At 45.4% G+C, this 19,159-nt stretch overlaps 1 protein-coding gene across 2 annotated transcripts in view; it reads right to left on the bottom strand.

Annotated features, from left to right (window-relative positions):
• TBC1D23 (TBC1 domain family member 23) overlaps positions 1 to 690 on the bottom strand; it is a 111,184-nt gene extending 110,494 nt beyond the window's left edge. The window contains exon 1 of one of the 2 annotated variants that reach the window (XM_082245039.1): positions 565 to 690. In XM_082245039.1, the coding sequence (XP_082101165.1) occupies positions 565 to 662 (98 nt within the window). In that variant the 5' untranslated portion in view covers positions 663 to 690. The remainder of the gene's footprint in view (positions 1 to 564) is intronic. The other variant, XM_082245038.1, reaches the window with a different exon arrangement.
• Between the last annotated feature and the right edge of the window lie 18,469 nt (positions 691 to 19,159).

Below are 19,159 nucleotides of genomic sequence, written 5' to 3'. Positions count from 1 at the left end.
CCCCCCCCCCTTCCCTCACTTGTCCTCTGTTCTACCTCCCTGCTCCCCTCTCTTCCCTCACTTGTCCTCTGTTCTTCCTCACTGGTCCTCTGTTCCTCCTCTCTGCACCCCTCTCTTGTCCTCTGGTCCTCCTCTCTGCACCCCTCTCTTCCCTCACTGGTCCTCCTCTCTGCACCCCTCTCTTGTCCTCTGTTCCTCCTCTCTGCACCCCTCTTCCCTCACTGCTCCTCTGTTCTTCCTCCCTACACCCCTCTTCCCTCACTGCTTCTCTGTTCTTCCTCACTGCTCCCCTCTTCACCCCCCCCCCCTGGTCCTCTCTTCTTCCTCACTGCTCTCCTCTTCCCCCCCCCCCTTGTCCTCTCTTCTTCCTCACTGCACCCCTCTCTTCCCTCATTGCTCCTCTTTTCTTCCTCACTGCACCCCTCTCTTTTCTCAGTTGCCCCCTCTTCTCCCTCGGTTGCCCCCTCCTCAGTGTATCCGGGTCTCCTTTCCCCCTCCCCCTCCCTTATGTTGAAGCGAAGTGTCCCGCACACATCTCTCCAATTCCCTAGCAGCCCGCCTTACCAGGAGTCAGCCTCCGCCTCCTCTTCCTCTCCGGCTCCCAGGGAGGAAAGCGGCGGAGACGGAGAAGACAGGGGAGAAGCTTCATCCGCCTCAGCCATCTTCTCTGTTGATGTTCCACGTCACTCAGCCGTAAAGCGAGGAAGGGAGCCGGCCTGACACATGCTGTGCTAAGAAGGCTGTGCGTATTTTCTATTGCTACAGCGCCCTCTAGTGCACAGAGCGGTAATCTTCCCTGTAGGCCAGACATCTGTGTGCCAGTCTAATGACATGAAATGATGCCAAGTGCTTGAAATAAGTGAAGATCTGCAGCTGAAGACATTTTATCACTGCTGTTGTTCTAACCCTCCCCTACTCTACTCAAAATGGATAAAAAAAAAAGTTTTTTTTACTTAAAATCTATGATCCTGTATAAAAAAAATGTCCCTACTGTGTATGTAGCACTAATGAGGTGGCACTGATGGGCACTGATTAGGAGGCACTAGTATGCAGCACTGATGGGCACTGATAGGTGGCATTGATATGCAGTACTGATACGTAGCACTGAAGGGCACTGATGGGCAGCCTATATGGGCACTGATAGGTGGCACTAATGGGCACTGATAGGTGGCACTGATGTGCAGCACTAATTGGCACTGATAGACGCCACTGATGAGGAGGGACTGACAGGCATCACTGATGGGCACTGATTGGCATAACTGGTGGGCATTTGTGGGCATCACTGGTGGGCACTGTTAGGCATCTCTGATGGGGCTGCACTGATAATCACTGCACTGTTTATCAGTGCAAACCCCCTCCCCTTTAAGGAGTGCTGCTTATCGGCTCTCCTCTATTCATGCTGACATGCAAATAACTGTCACTTACTAGGTATGCTGTGATCAGCTGTGATTGGACACAGATGATCACATAGTAAAGAGCCTTTACCATGATTGGAGATACAGTGTTTCGGAGCGACACACTGCATTACCGATTGCCGTGCTGCGTACCCCCGGGGGCGCGCATGAGAGGCTTGTTCTGACGTTCACTTAGAATGGGAGAGCCACTGCCCGGCTGTCATTTTGCTATAGGCTGGGCGGATGTGGTTAAACCCACAAGTGCTTTTTTTTACCACTACTATTCCTTTACACTAGCTTTTGACAATTATAAATGCAGAAATTTAGTTATTGAATGAATAGCACTGTGAAATATATTTTAAAAGATAAATAGTGCATTTTTTAAAACTATATAGATCAGACCAAAATGAGGTACAGATGAGGAGAAAAGAGGGACAGAGGGACTTTGTTCCAAATCAGGGAAGTCCCTCGAAATCAGGGATAGTTGGGAGCTATGCTTTATGTATCTGGGGCTGTGGAATTGTTTCTGGGCATTCTGGTGGGCATGCTCCCTGGCTAATCTAAACTTATCGTGGACATGTTTTTCAGCACATAGACAAGGGTGGACGGGTGGGGAATTCCTGTGACTACTAGCCATACTGATAAGACTTGTCTAGGTACCTAGCTGTTAATTATATTAATGTTTAAAGGTTGCATTGTCATGTTTTTATTGGTTGTACGTCTTATCTTATCTATGCTAATATCCCTAAGAGAGGAATGTCCTCCTGGGGGGGTTAAAGTATGTGTCTGGGTTTCTTTTTTTTTTTCAATAAACTTTATTAAAAAAATATAACTATACATAGAGAATGCATGAAGAAAAAAAAACAACATTTTCGCAAAGATAGGTACATTCGCAATGCCACATCCATGGTGCCCTAGCAGAGTATGAATGTACAAAGGATGAAAAGGGACATGAAACCGTACTATTATCCTAGTTGGATGGATCCCTGACAACAGCCTGTTGTGTTGGGCCAAACGTGTCTGGGTTTCAATAAACAGTTATTCCTTTGGTTTTACCTTAACATATTGTCTGCGTATGATGCTTAGGGTAAAGGGCTGGTATTAGCTATCGGTCTGCTGGAAGGGTTTGGAGGGCAGGAGGCACCGTTTGACGGAGGCACCCATTCGGGGTGCCAGGCAGTCCATCATATACTGTACATGTTGCAGTAAAGGGTTCTCCTCATTAATATTATAAAATGTCCCCCCCCCCCCCCCCACAGGAGTCATTTCCAGGTCTTCAAGCACATTTTCATGGGTTAGTGATACATCTTTTTTTTTTTGTCATCTGTGTCCCATTGGGGAAATTTCCCTTCACTTCCTTTTAATAGCCAACACAGGAATTGAGTGGAAATCCTTCCAATGTGAGAGAATCCCTGGTTAACACCTGTTCTGGTGACAACTTAAAATTATTTTCTTTCATTTTCTCTCTCAGTGTTAACAGTAAACAGAACAAATATAGAGGGTGAATCTCTATAACAGGGCGCAGACAGCAATAAAAACCCGACAGGAGATCTAATCCCTCTCTACATAGTTACATAGTTTGTGAGGTTGAAAAAAGACATCAGTTCATCCAGTTCAACCTATGATGTGTGTGTGTGATTTGATGTTAAACGTACATTGTATACCCCTGTATGTTGTGGTCTTTAAGGTGCCCATCTAATAGTTTTTGAAGCTATCGATGCTCCCTGCTGATACTACTGCTTGTGGAAGAGAATTCCACATGCTTACTGCTCTCCACTGTCTAAAACAAAAGAAAACTTTTTGCCTTTAGGTAAACTTTCTAAAATCTAGTTTTCATTAAAATTCTTTACATATATATTTATATACAACTGGCCTAAAGTGATTCTAGAGGTTGTAATTTAAAAAAAAAAAAACACATGTTATACCTACCTGCTTTGTGCACAGTTTTTGTTTTGCACAGAGCAGCCCCAATCCTCTTCTTTTTGTTTCCCCCAACGGCAGTCCTGGCTCCTCCCCCTTGCTGAGTTTTCCCCAATTGCAAGCCTCTTGCTATGGGAGCACTCAAGCAGGCTTGCTTGCGAGCTGCACTCCCGTGAATGGACATTGTCCATTTACACACAGAGCATGCAAAGCTCCCAACTGTCCCCGATTTTGAGGGACTGTTCCTAATTTCGAGGGACTGTCCCTGATTTGGAACAAAGTCCCTTTGTCCCTCTTTCTTCCTCATTTTCATAAAAGTGCTTCCCAGTGCTAAAAGTTCTAAATTGCTGCAATAGTAAATTTAAAAAAACATTATAAAGAAATAGTAGTAGTAAAAAAATGTGTCCTATGCCTACATACTTTAGATAATAGGTGTCCCTCGTTCCCATCTCAAAAAGTTGGAAGGTATGAGCAAGGCTTGGCCCTGCCCCCCAGCTCTCTCCAGCAGCAGAAGCCAAGAGAGCCGCTGCTTTCATGCACATCGCTGGATCCAGATGGGGCTCAAGCAAGTATAAGCTGCAGGGGGTGGGGGCCCAATTAGGGTAAAAAAACCTTTTGCCTTTAGAACCACTTTAAATACCTGAATTTTTCTTAGCTTAGTTATTAATATTGCAGAAAACAATTTTGCACAGCGTTTTACATACTGTATATACACATTACTCCCTTCCCCCAAGGAGCTTACAATCTAAGGTCTCCACCTTTACACATTCATTCATACATATACATACTAAGGCCAATTTAGACATGAGCCAATTAACCTATCAGCATGTCTTTGGAGTGTGAGAGGAAACTGGACGAAACTCGTGCAAGCACAAGCAAACTCCATGCAGATAGTGTCCTAGGAGGAATTCAAACTAGGGGCCGCTAGTGCTGCAATCAGAAGTGCTCACCATTAAGCAGCTGTCTTAATGTGAGTCTCCTGTGATCCCCTTTATAATGGAGGGAGGCAGGGACAGCACCCTGAGTCAAATAGAGATGTTTTGCTTCGTACAGTGCTGTCATCAGTGTTTTTATGGTTATAGGGTAAAGAGGCCTCATTATTGTATTGTACCGTTTAACAGGCTAGGAGCCTGCTGGTGACTAAGCTTTATTGCATAGCTAAATTAGAGGAAATTAGGGTCACTGGCCTGGCCATCCTATCCTGATAAGGGCCTGGATCACATTTTGTCACCTCCTCACTACCTGTTTTAACCCTGAAAAGCCTGCATAACTGAGTCTAAATTGCATGCAGTGCACACTGTTTCACTTTTTATTAGTTATGTCACTTGAATTGGTTGTGTTCGGTGGGTGGTACTGCCAAACAAACATGATGGGGGGGGGATCATTTTTGCTGCAATGCAAAGAATCATGGCCGTAGAATGTGTATACTGCTGTGCAGGAGCCGCTGAATATGATGTGTCTTCTTTGCCCAAGGGCCTCAGCCCCTCTGATACACCAGGTTGAGTGTAAAACCAAGTAAACACAGTAAAGCACCGAAAATAGTTCCTACTACCCAATAATAGTGCTATATCAAAAGCAGACACCAAACCAGTTAGAAAGGGTAATCCGGACACAGTGGACCACCCCTCCTCTTCAAAAAGTCCCACTCCCTTGGTTTCCATGACTGTACTCTTCACTGGTTCTTATACTATCTATCCCACACACCTTCATTGTCACTTACAACTCTACTTTCTCCTCCCCTCTTCCTTTCTTCGTCAGGGTCCCCCCAAGGTTCTGTTCTTGGACCTCTCCTTTTCTCAATCCACACCTCCTCCCTGGGTCAGTTGATTGCTTCCCATTGCTTTCATTATCATCTCTATGCTGACGACACCCAAATCTATCTTTCCACCCCTCAGCTCATTCCATCAGTCTCCTCATGCAACACCAAGTTATTAACAGACATTGATCAGCCTGGATGTCACATCACTTCCTCAAACTCAACCTATACAAAACCAAGCTCATGATATTTTCTCCCCCACCTGCCCCTTACCCTGATTTCTCTGTCAAAATCAACTGCTCAATTATCAACCCATCCCCCCATGCCAAGGTCCTAGGTGTAATCCTGGACTCTGAACTATCCTTTCGGACCCACATCCAATCGCTGTCCAAAGCTTGCCCCCTCAACCTCCGCAACATCTCCAAGATACGCCCTTCCCAAACCAATGACACCACAAAGCTTCTAATCCACTCCCTGTTTTTTCTCTCACCTCGACTACTGCAACTCCCTCCTCATTGGCTTACCTTTAAATAGACTATCCCCCTTCAGTCCATTATGAACGCTGCTGCCAGGCTCATCCACCTTACAAACTGCTCGGCGTCTGCTACCCTCTCTGCCAATCCCTCCATTGGCTGCCACTCAACCAACAAATTAAATCCAAGATACTAACAATAACTTGCAAAGCCATCCACAACTTGGTCACCAGCTATAATACTAGCCTGGTCTAAAAATACCAACCAAATCACTCTCTTCGTTCCTCCTAAGACCTCCTGCTTTCTAGCTCCCTTGTTACTTTATCCAATGCTTGCCTCCCGGACTTCTCCTGAGCCTTTCCCATCCCTTGGAATGCCCTACTCCAATTTGTCTGACTATCTCCTATGTTGTCCACTTTCAGACGATCCCTGAAAACTCATCTCTTCAGAGAAGCATATCTGGCCCCCACCTATTAACTGTAAAATTATTTTCCCCATCAGCACATACCCCCCAGTTATTACCTCTTGTATCTCTTGACCCTCCCTCTTATATTGTAAGCTCTAAGATGCAGGGCTCTCTGATTCCAACTGTTTTAACCACTAGGGTTGCCACCTCATCCCTTTAAACCAGGGCACACATTAATTTCAGAGGTTTTGTGGCTAATTAAGGTGGTAAATAAACTCACTTAGTGCCTTATGTGAATTATATTAGCCTCAAAACCTAATAATTAATATGTAAATTATATAAATTTCTACAGGTTACCAGTTTAGAGTTACAGAGGAGGTCTAGTGCTAGAATTATTGCTCTTGCTCTCCGATTGCGGTGATACCTCATTCATGTGGTTTGAACACCATTTACATATGTGAGCATGACTTCTGTATGTGTTCACTTCTGTCTCACATTCCCACTTAAAAGCAATTTAAAAAAAAAAAAAGTATTTTTTTTTTTAATTTAAAAAAAAAAATTTGTCCCTTTAAGGCCATTGGGCGGAAGTGGCGTTTGACATCGCTCCGGTCCTCCAAGGTCATAGAGTCGAGTGGGGGTCATCTTGCCCTCACCCAACTTCCTGCCCATCAGGCAAGCAGATTAGATCATTTTTCCCACTATCGACGGCGCCGGTAAGCAGGGAAAACGACCAGGAATAGGCGAAGGGGGGTGGGCACCTCTCCCGCTGCCCATAAAAGTGATCCTGTGGCAAATCCGCTGCTGGGACCACCTTTGTTAAAAATGGCCGTGTAAGAATATACCGGGTTTTGGCAGCCGTCATGGTGGGCGGTACGGAAGTGGGTGTATTGTAGTTGTACTGTCTACCCTCAAATTGTAAAGCGCTGCGTAAACTGTCGGCGTTATATAAATCCTGTATAATAATTATAATCACTCCGCAAAGTTGATAACCAAGCAAATACAAATAAATTGGCAAGTGTGGTATAACAGTTCAGCATACATAGTTATATAGTTGGTAAGGTTGAATAAAGACCACAGTCTATCCAGTTCAACCTATGTTGGTTTGTGTGTGTGCATCTGGAAAATCATTTCCCATATCCCCTTATATTGTGTTCACTAAAATGGATGTCCAAGAGTCTTTTAAAACTATCCATACTTCCTGCTGACACCACCGATTGTGGAAGAGAGTTCCACATCCTTACCGATCTAACAGTGAAAAACCCCCTAGGCAGTTTAAAGTAGAAGTAATCTCTCATCTCTGACTTTTACCTATAGGTAAGCCTTATTATAGGCAGCGTGCACTGTTTAGGAGATATTTACTGTACATGCAGCCAGTGACATCACAAGAATGGCCACCCGGGCTGTTCCTTCAGAGCTCTCTGACGGAAATGGCAGCTCCCGTGCGCATGTGCGGGATTGATGGCCAGTCACAGAGCCGGAGTCTGCAAACTGAGAAGCAAGATGGTTGAAGATGGGAGCGCCTGAAGCTCTGACATCTTGGCACTGGAAGGGCTTTGTTTTAAGGTAAGTTTAACATAATATGCTAGTATGCGTATTTTGTGTCAGCAAACACTAAGATTGAGCTATTTATCCCATCCTCTATATCATTTATAAATAAATTAAACAGAATTGGTCCCAGGACAGAGCCTTGGGGTACCTCACTAACCACTCTAGACCAGTATGAGTACACGTTATTTATCACCACCAATAGAACATGCCCCTTGTAGCCAGTTTTCTATCCAAGAAAAAACCCTACGGTCCATACCCACAGACCTCAGTTTGTAGATTAAGCATTTGTGGGGGACTGTATCAAATGCTTTTGCAAAATCCAGATACACCACATCTACCGACCTACCTTTGTCTAGATGGCAGCTTACATCCTCAAAGAATGTTAATAGGTTGGTTTGGCAAGAGCAATCTTTCATAAGCCAGTGTTGATTACTGCTAATGATACTGTTTTCCTCAGCAAATTCTTGGATATGGTCCCTTATCATCCCCTCAAATAATTTACAAACGACTAATGAATGACTGAGAGGCGTGTAGTTTCCGGGAATGTAACTCGGCCCTTTTGTGAATGTTAATACCACGTGGGCTTTTCGCCAATCAGCTGGTACCATTCCTGTCAGTATGCTGTCCATAAAGATTAGAAATAGTGGTCTGGCTATAACCTGACTGAGTTCTTTGAAGACTCTCGGGTGTAAGCCATCTGGTCCTTGAGATTTATTTACAAAATGTGTAACAGTAAGGGCCAAGTATAAAATGATGCCCAGGTCAGCATAAACAGTTGCAGCACCACCTGAAGTGCAACAGTGAGCAGCAATGAAGCTTGATCTAACAAACTGCTGGGACTATGCTGCCAGTGTGTACTGACAGCGGCTATGCCAGATGCCTAAGGGGCCCCCTCAGTCTCTCCACATATTGCCTCTGGTGATCAGAGGTGGGAAATAGAGGGTTAGCGGATACTCTATTCTACCTGCGGCAGCACTGAAGTATGTGCTGCACTGCCCTGGGTGTCTCTGCCCCCAGGTCTCTGGTCACTCATCCCGTGGATGATCCATGTACTCCTGCGCTACAAAGAGGAAGAGGTTTCCAGTGCACTCTGATAAAAAGCTGTTCCTCCCTTTCCTCCTCAATATTCTATAAGAACTGTATTAAAAAGGTCCATAAGTCCAATTCTGTGATAAATGTTTCAGACTAAAATTCCCATGTTCCTCAACGTTCCTCACCGAAATCCATAGACCTTCCTGGCTAATGGCTATAGTTCTCCTTCTGCTAAATAGAGAGGACAGTGCAACGCAACATCCCGCATATGTTGCACATATGCTGAAAGTATGGTCAATAATTCCAATGTGCGAAGGGATCGGACCGGGTGAAACCAGAATTATTTTTATTGAGAGGTTTCTGCAAATACAAGGACATGAGTGAGGTATGATTCTGAGGGACACAGCACTTCTATTCTGTTCATACATACTATTACACATCTATATAATATATTAATATCAACATTCTGATATACAGGAATAACGTCTTCATAGAAAATAATAACCAATTAAACATGTGCTGATATGTTGTTACTCCTTCTGCATCACAGTGGTCTCATAATACAATCTAATATAAGATATAAAAACATAACACTATATTAATCACATTCCTGTACACTGTAGTCATGTGATGCTACAGTGTGACCCACTAACATTTGTGCAGTATGTTGTTCAATCACACAGTAGTGACAGGAGCCTTTACTGATCACAGGGATTTAAATTAAATCGACTTTGCCCTGTTTATAACCATAAATATACTCCTTCTTACCTGCAAAAACAAGGACATGAGTGAGGTATGATTCTGAGGGACACAGCACTTCTATTCTGTTCCCCAGGAACGAAAGATCTAACTTTGCTTTGCTTGCAGTTGTGCTTTGTGCTGCCATCTACTGGTGGTTTCATAGAAATGCCATAAAACGGAAATGTGTTGTTTTTTTTATGGAGTACCTGACATACCTGACATCCCTTACACTCTCCCCCACAAAATTTGATGTCGTCCCCGACATATGCAGATTTAGTATTAGAACCATTCCATTCCCCATCTCACAATAGCCATTGGGAGCCAAGGTTAAGTAGTAATCCAATTACTGGAGGAACCGTCCTCCCTGCAACATCTACTCCCAGTTATGTCACAGTTTCCCAACAGGTCCAGAGCGCTCATGTACCTGGTGAGATATTGTTGCATATAATCAACTAATTAGTAAACCTCTACAACACAGGTTTGTGTAGGCTATTGAGAAGATGGTGTGATGGAGAACTAGGGAACATCTTATTACTTCAGTCCATTGTTGTGTTTTTAAGGTGGAATACCCATGGTATGTTATCAATACAATACAGCATAACCACCTAATACTCTCTACACATTTTGTTGTCGGCCGACTTTACCTTAACTACCTAGTTCCATCACTTGAAGCTATTTTTGCTTGACCTGGAAAATCTGCAGTGAGAGTGCAAGAAATGTCCTTTTGTTAACTACAGAAAATAACACCTAACATCTTCAACATAAGTAAACAACTGTAACATAGTGATAATTAATAGACCGTATCATAATATATATGACTGTTTTTACCAGTTTTTAGAGTCCTCAGCAAAACATTCTGGACTTAAATACCAGCTAGGGCAAACAGGTAGTGTATGAATACAGTCTATGGCCTGTACAGCTGAATTTCTGGCAGTACTACTGGGTTGACCCAAAGTGTCATAAGTCAGAATTTTTGGTTGTCTCCTGTTCCTGCTGGGTTGTATCCTGCGTAGAGGAAGGGCATCTGAAGTGTCCTCATACTCTCCATCGTCACGGTCAACTGTCTCTGTTGGCTTTCCTGGTGAAGGATTTTCTTCTTCTATATCTCCTGGTCAACTTGCAGTTTGTTCAGGTTGACCCACAGGCTTGTCCTCTGTAGTTTCCACTGTAGCTTCCTCTGTAACTTCCGCTGTAGCTTCCTCTGTACTTTCTTCTGTAACTTCCGCTGTACTTTTTTCAGTAACTTCCTCACTCGTTTCAAACTGACAAGGGTAGAACTCTGCTGCTTCTGGATTCAACTCTGTGTCTTTCCTTGCGTGGTCTTTCTGAGTTACAGGAATGAAAGATCTCCAATGCTCTTGTTCATGGTCGGATTCATCTTCTGATACTTCCTCAGATATCTGTGTAGGCAGTTGAGTAGTCTTTGGAACTTTGCCTTTTTTTCTGGCACTGGGTCTGTCAGGTATCTTCTGATCTCTGTCGACGGGTAGGTAATCGCATGGCAATAAAAAATTGCGGTGTAGAATCCTTGTTCGGCCTTTTCCAATTTCTGGCTTGACCTCGTACACTGGACTATCTTCACACTTTTTTTCTAAGGACAACATGTACGGCATCTTCCCAGAACAATCTCAATTTTCCTGGTCCTCCTCTTTCAGTAAGATTTCTTACAAGAACTCTGCTGCCAGGTGCAAGTTCAACTCCATGAGTCTTCTTGTCATAGTGTTCTTTTCCTCTTTGTGCAGCTTGAGTAGCTACCTTTGAAGCAACTTGGTAGGCCTCAGTCATCCTATCTGTCCACGTTTTCACATACTCAGAGTGAGTCTTGTATTTTTCTGTTACTGGAGTGTCAAACATGCTATCTATGGGTAATCTTGGAGACCTTCCGAACAGTAGAAAGAATGGAGAATAACCTGTAGCTTCACTCTTGGTGCAATTGTATGCATGTACGACCTGTGCAAGGGAACTTTTCCAGTCTTTCTTGGAATCTGGTGACGGGGTCCGAAGCATAGACAACAGGTTACAATTAAATCTTTCCCATTGTCCATTGCCTTCTGGATGATATGGAGTGGTGTGAGAGTTCTGGATATGGCAGTGTTTCCCCAATGCCAAGAACAATTGATTTTCAAATTCTTTACCCATGTCATGGTGAATTCTGGTAGGAAATCCAAACTTCAAGACAAAGTCACTGAATATCTTGTCGGCAACAGTCTTTGCTGACTTGTTTTTGGTTGCGTAGGCTTGAGCAAACCTGGTGAAATGGTCGATTACCACTAATATGTACTCATAACCTCCTTTACAAGTCTCGAGATGGAGAAAGTCAATGGAGACCAGCTCAAAAGGATAGGTGGTGGCAATATTGTTCAATGGAGCTCTAGTAGCCTTATGTGGGCGTTTGTCTTTCAGACAAGTGCACTGGTGGTTGATGTATTGCTCAACGTCTCTCTGCATATGTGGCCAAAAGAATCTTTCTCTGATCAGGTTTACAGTCCTTTCGACTCCTAAGTGTCCCATATCTTCATGTAATTCTTTCAACACCAATTGGTGATACAACTTGGGCAACACTAGTTGAGAACCTGATGATGTCTTCCGTCTCAAGATTCCATCTTCATCGAGGTATAGCTTGGTCCACTGTTTCATTAGTATGAAGAGATCAAGTGGTCCACCTTGTCGTTCCTGTTTTGATGGGAACCGGTTTTGGCTCTTGTACTTCCACACTGGGCCAATCACGGAGTCTTCTTTTTGGGCTGTCCTAATGGTCTCTTTAGGTATTTGAGCTACCTTCTTTTGGGTACCATCCATTGTTGACGTCATATGGGCGATGGTTACTGGACACAGCCAAGGCATTTCTTCCTTCTGACGTATTTGAAGTGCTTGTGTTATGCATCCAACGATTTTGGGGTCAACTTCTTGCGAACACTGTTGCATGTATTGTTCAGGACTTAATGGCATACGGGAAAGTACATCTGCATCCGCATTCCTTTTTCCTGGACGATACTTGATGGTGAAATTAAAGTCAGCTAATTCTGCAATCCATCGATGGCCTGTTGCATTTAGTTTACCCGTAGTGAGGACATAGGTTAGGGGGTTATTGTCAGTATATACTACAAAGGATGGACAGTAGTATAGGTAGTCTCGGAACCTATCACATATGGCCCACTTCATCGCTAGGAACTCTAGTTTTCCCGAATGCATGTGATAGTTCTTCTCAGCAGGTGTGAGAGTTCTAGACCCATAAGCAATTACCTTTAACTTTTCCTCTTGCTCTTGGTACAGCACAGCTCCTAGTCCTTCTTGTGAGGCATCACAGTGTAGAACAAAGGATTTGCTGTAGTCAGGGTAACCCATCACTGGAGGATGAGTTAACACCTCAATAAGCCGGTTAAGCACTACCTGGTGGTGGTCAGTCCAGACTATAGATTGATGAGAGGGTAGTTGACCTCTTAGCTTTGGTGATGGCTTCTTCTTCTTCCTGGACTGGCTAGTTGGTGCTGATGATGCAGCAGGTGTTGTATCCACTGACAGTAATTCATAGAGGGGTTTTGCAATTCTGGAAAAGTTTTGGACGTAAGGGCGATAGTAGGAAATGAATCCTAGTAGTTTCCTGAGTTCTCCAACAGTCTTTGGCTGGTTGTTCTTCAATGCCATCACAGGTGCAGTGTCTGCTGGATCCACGGAATGGCCATCTTTGGACACGATCTTGCCCAAGAATCTGACTTTGTTTCAGAAGAGTTCACACTTCCCTGCTGTTAACTTGACTCCATGTTGCTGATATCGTTGCAGTACCAACCTGACATGCTCCACATGTTCGTGGAATGATCTGCTGTGAACAAGGTTGTCATCTAGGTACGGCAGACAGATCTCATCCCTTAGTCCCATTAAACAGGTTTCCATGCTGCGTTGAAATTCAGCTGGTGCAGAGCTAAGGCCAAAGGGTATTCTGATCCGCTCATACAGACCCCAAGGTGTGATAAATGCAGTCAGTGGTCGACTGGATTTTTCCACAAATCCTTGATGGTAGGCTTTCCCTTGGTCTAGCACCGAAAACCAAGAACTTCCTCCTAGGCTGTCCAGCATGTCTTGGATCCTAGGGATTGGATGGCGGTCAGGGATGGACTTCTGGTTCAATTCTCTGTAGTCACAACACAGTCTTAAACTACCGTCCTTCTTTCTTACGCACACAATGGGTGATGAGTATGGAGATTTTGACTCCGCAATCCATCCACGATTCAGTAGATCCTGCAGGTACTCTTTCACTTCTCGGTGCAGTGGTTTCAGTACAGACATGTAAGTTCTCCTAACAGGTGTGTTGTCTTTGAGGCGAAGTTGCAATTGTAGGGAAGGAATACATCCTACATCAGAGTCATCTTTGGAGAAAGCATTGCATTCTTCCTTTAACATCGTCTTGACTACCTGTTGATCCTCCTCCGGTAGGTGTTCGATAGCCACTGGTGGATTCCAGTGTTCTCGATTAGCATTGCTTACCGGTGATTGACTTGTGTTTAGGTTTTCCACACGACCTTCTGGCCCTTGTCTGGATGTCGGTGGCCAATGAGTTACTGAGTGAGTGGCCACACTCACTGATTGTTTCAGTTTCACCTGAGCTGGGTAAGTTGTCTTTATGGGCTCAAGGCACCCCATCCTAGTCTGACCTGATAAAATAATGTCCTGCTTAGTTGTGTTCCAAACCGGGATGTATAGTTTGGAAAATTGTGCCTTTTGGAGTGATACTAATGTCTCACCTACATGCAGTCCATCGGGCCAATGATGGGCCTCATCAGGTGTAAACAAAACTGTCTGATCTTGCAGTGCTGGTTTGGCGTGAGCCCTACACCTGAGATACATCCCAGTGTTTGCCGGAATTCTTTGGCTCTTAGTACCAGTCTTTAGTGTAGCACCACCAGTTTCCCTGTGACTGGCTTGTAGTAGACTTACAAGGATCTCTGTTTTGGTGGTCGACAGTTCCAATGCTGTCCCTAGTACATCCACAAAACCTGGAATGGCTTTCTTTCCTTTGGCAGATGTCTCCTTGAAGAGTTCTTCAATAACATTATAACCGATGATGGGCTTTTCAGCTACTGTCTCATCCTCCGATACCACAAGGGGCACTATTAACTGTTTGCAGGTGTTACTTCCCGATGTTAGCTGAAAAACTGCCTCAATCCACCCGGAGAAGGGAATCTCAGTCTCATTAGCTGCTTTTCCTAGGAGGACTCCGGGCCCAAGCAATTCTTCAAAAGATCGGAGTACCGTATGTGGCAGAACCCGCTGTCTCCAGCTCTCATTGATAATGCTAACCTGAGAGCCGGTATCCCATAGGGCCTGGACAGGAGTATCATCTATTTCACAGTTCACAAGGCACCTTTTTCCAACGAGATTCAGTAACTTTCTGTTTTGTCTCATGGTTACACCGTCCACATGAGTTGGCACTTCCTCATCCACCTGGTAGAATCTTTGGTTACTGCGGGTGGGTACCCTTTGAAAGGGATCTGGGTTCACCCTTCCAAGCGTGGCACTGATGGTGGTTTGAGAACTTGTTGCTTTGCTACCGACAAGAGTTGCACTTTGGGACACAGGGTTGGTTCTCGCACAGGTTATTGTCGGTCCCTTGACAGCAACCCTCTCCCGTTTAACTGGTTGGGACTGGTCATTTTACAGTATCTCGCTATATGTCCAGATTGACCACAGTGGAAGCAATGGTCACAGGCAGTTCTCCGACCAGTTTTTTTACAAGATTGACAACCTCCATTGCTCATGCCCATTGTTACCTGAGGCTCTCTAAAATCATGGTCTTGTCGAGTTCTCGAACCTTGAAGAAGTGTTTTCATCTCTATCATCTCTCTTTGCATCTGGAGTATCAGCTTTTCCAGTTCAGAGTTGCTCTTTGAAAGCTGTTGGATGGTTGGGCTACTTGATCTTGTGTCGGCAGTCGTTGTCAGGACATCTGGTTCCTGAGGACACTGTAAGACATTGGACTGACACTCTTTCCCTTTCATCGAATTGCTGGGCTGAGTTTTCTTTTGCTTCTGTTCCCTTTCCATCTCCATATTAGTGGCTTCATTTGTTTTCTCTATGAGCACCTCATCTGGAATGGACATATTGTCTAAATACTGCTTTAATTGGAACTTGATATGGTCACTTCTCAGTCCAGTACCCACTGACCTTAGGAATTTCTTTTGTATCAGCTCAGCGCTGAAGTGTTCATCCGAACCTTCTCCTTGTTTCTCCTTGTGAGACAAATAACAGGCGGTCCTTCAATTCAATAGCTCTGAACAGGAAATTCTGAGGAGTTTCCTTACTATTCTGTGAGATGTTTATCAGTTGTTGGTATAGTTCAGAAGCATTTTCCTCCTTGTAATGGCTTTTTAGGATTCTCCTAAGTTGCACTAGGGTCAGTCCATTCTTCATTTCCAGCATACCTCTGAGACTAAGGCCGGGGCTAATGGCTTTTACCACAGCTTCCACAATCTCGGACTCAGGATACCCTTTTTGTAGTCCCATGTCGATCTGGTGCATAAGGTTTGTATAGAACAACTTGTCTTTCTGTTCTTTTTCACCTATCTGACCAGCAATCTTAAAGTCCTTTCTGATTGTCACCTCTGGCAAGTTACCATGGTGAAGTCTCTGAGTAACTGGAATAGGTTCTTGTTTTGAATGACTGTCATTTGAGTCCTGGCTTTTACTACTCAGCTCTTTTATCTGTTCCTCGATCATTCTGGACGTTTCCTGGAACTTCTCCTGCATAGTGTGGTATTGTCGTTTTAAATTGGTTAATTGCTGTTCTGGTTGGGGGTCTTTCTCACTGGTGTTTGGTGCTTCAGCATTGTCCCTCTTCTTCTCTTGCTCACTGACAAATCTCTTAGTTGCTTGGAGAAATTGTGTCACCGCTTCTTCACTTTCAGTCTCAACCAGTTCATCTATCACCCCATTGACTATCCGCATGTAGTGGCGCCGGGTTTTTCCTTTTGCCATACTGGCTTCGGAGGCCTTGATAAACTGGCAAGTCTCTATGAGATCACCGACTGTCATGTGAATCAGATGCCCACTGATTTCGTCTTGCAACTTTTCTATATCCATCTGTGTGCGATTCCTGCGCAGCAACGGTTAAAATTTTAATCTTCTCTCAGCTTCGCCACGGACAGTGTAACTGCTCTCTTCCACTTCCGTGACCTTTGCGTTTTCTTCACCCGGTCCCTGTTTGGGCGCCAATTTTGTTGCACATATGCTGAAAGTATGGTCAATAATTCCAATGTGCGAAGGGATCGGACCGGGTGAAACCAGAATTATTTTTATTGAGAAGTTTCTGCAAATACAAGGACATGAGTGAGGTATGATTCTGAGGGACACAGCACTTCTATTCTGTTCATACATACTATTACACATCTATATAATATATTAATATCAACATTCTGATATACAGGAATAACGTCTTCATAGAAAATAATAACCAATTAAACATGTGCTGATATGTTGTTACTCCTTCTGCATCACAGTGGTCTCATAATACAATCTAATATAATATATAAAAACATAACACTATAATAATCACATTCCTGTACACTGTAGTCATGTGATGCTACAGTGTGACCCACTAACATTTGTGCAGTATGTTATTCAATCACACAGTAGTGACAGGAGCCTTTACTGATCACAGGGATGTAAATTAAATCGACCTTGCCCTGTTTATAACCATAAATATACTCCTTCTTACCTGCAAATACAGGGACATGAGTGAGGTATGATTCTGAGGGACACAGCACTTCTATTCTGTTCCCCAGGAACGAAAGATCTAACTTTTAGTTCCTCCCATGCCTTGCTTGCAGTTGTGCTTTGTGCTGCCACCTACTGGTGGTTTCATAGAAATGCCATAAAACGGAAATGTGTTGTTTTTTTATGGAGTACCTGACATACCTGACATCCCTTACACATACAGACATCTCAAGTCTCCCGCAAGTCGCGGGAGACTCCCGGTTTCCGCCCTGAGCTCACGGACACCCGCGAGCTCAGAGCAATATCCCGGCTGTGTGTCAGTCACTGAGTGTCATGACTCATGTCGATGATGAGTCAGCCTGCAGTGAGTGAGAACGGAGCCGCTGTAGGACCGGCTCACAGGCGGAGTGATATCACATGCACTCCACCTGTGGGAGGAGCGGCAGAGAGGAAGCAATGGCTTTGCTCTCTACTTCAGCCGCATTCGTCCACTCCAGAAGGCATTGTGGCGCGCGCGGGATCGGCCACAACACAGTGACCAACTCACCTAACCCAGAGGCCAGCATGCACCAGAGAGCAGCAGCAGTGACCAGACCAGCACCAGAGGCCAGCACCAGTGACCAGGCCAGCACCAGGTACCAGTGACCAGGACCATTACCAGCACCAGTGTCCACTACCAGCACCAGTGACCAGTACCAGTGACCAGGCCAGCACCAGGTACCAGTGACCAGGACCATTACCAGCACCAGTGACCACTACCAGCACCAGTGACCAGTACCAGTGACCAGGCCAGCACCAGGTACCAGTGACCAGGACCATTACCAGCACCAGTGACCACTACCAGCACCAGTGAACAGTACCAGTGACCAGTACCAGCACCAGTGACCAGGCCAGCACCAGTGACCACTACCAGCACCAGTGACCATTACCAGCACCAGCACCAGTGACCAGGCTAGTACCAGTGACCAGTACCAGTGACCAGGCCAGCACCAGGTACCAGTGATCAGGACCATTACCAGCACCAGTGACCACTACCAGCACCAGTGAACAGTACCAGTGACCAGTACCAGCACCAGTGACCAGGCCAACACCAGTGACCACTACCAGCACCAGTGACCATTACCAGCACCAGCACCAGTGACCAGGCCAGTACCAGTGACAATTACCAGTGACCATTACCAGCACCAGTGACCAGGCCAGTAACCAGCACCAGCACCAGTGACCAGGCCAGTACCAGTGACAATTACCAGTGACCATTACCAGCACCAGTAACCACTACCAGTGACCATTACCAGCACCAGTGACCAGCACCAGTGACCACTACCAGCACCAGTGACCATTACCAGCACCAGTGACCATTACCAGTGACCATTACCAGCACCAGTGACCATTACCAGTGACCAGCACCAGTGACCAGTACCAGCACCAGTGACCAGGCCAGCACCAGTGACCACTACCAGTGACCACTACCAGCACCAGTGACCACTACCAGCACCAGTGACCACTACCAGCACCAGTGACCATTACCAGCACCAGTGACCAGTACCAGCACCAGTGACCATTACCAGTGACCAGCACCAGTGACCAGTACCAGTGACTATTACCAGTACCAGTGACCAGTACCAGCACCAGTACCAGTGACCAGGCCAGCACCAGTGACCAGGCCAGGACCAGCACCAGTGACCACTACCAGCACCAGTGACCAGTACCAGTGACCATTACCAGCACCAGTGACCATTACCAGTGACCATTACCAGCACCAGTGACCATTACCAGTGACCAGCACCAGTGACCAGTACCAGCACCAGTGACCAGGCCAGCACCAGTGACCACTACCAGTGACCACTACCAGCACCAGTGACCACTACCAGCACCAGTGACCATTACCAGCACCAGTGACCAGTACCAGCACCAGTGACCATTACCAGTGACCAGCACCAGTGACCAGTACCAGTGACCATTACCAGTACCAGTGACCAGTACCAGCACCAGTACCAGTGACCAGGCCAGCACCAGTGACCAGGCCAGGACCAGCACCAGTGACCAGGTATACTAATTACATTTTATTTCATTATTCTCTGGTTGTGTTAAATTGGGAAGGGGGGGGCGCGGTGGTGGCGGCGTGCGTGCGTGGGGGGGGGGGGCGCGGCCGCGGCGTGCGTGGAGGGGGGGTGGCACCTCC

The sequence above is a fragment of the Pelophylax lessonae genome, assembly GCF_965119305.1.
Source record: "Pelophylax lessonae genome assembly, chromosome: 2".
Classification (NCBI taxonomy): Eukaryota; Metazoa; Chordata; class Amphibia; order Anura; family Ranidae; genus Pelophylax; species Pelophylax lessonae.
This window is presented reverse-complemented; position numbering and strand designations above follow the sequence as displayed.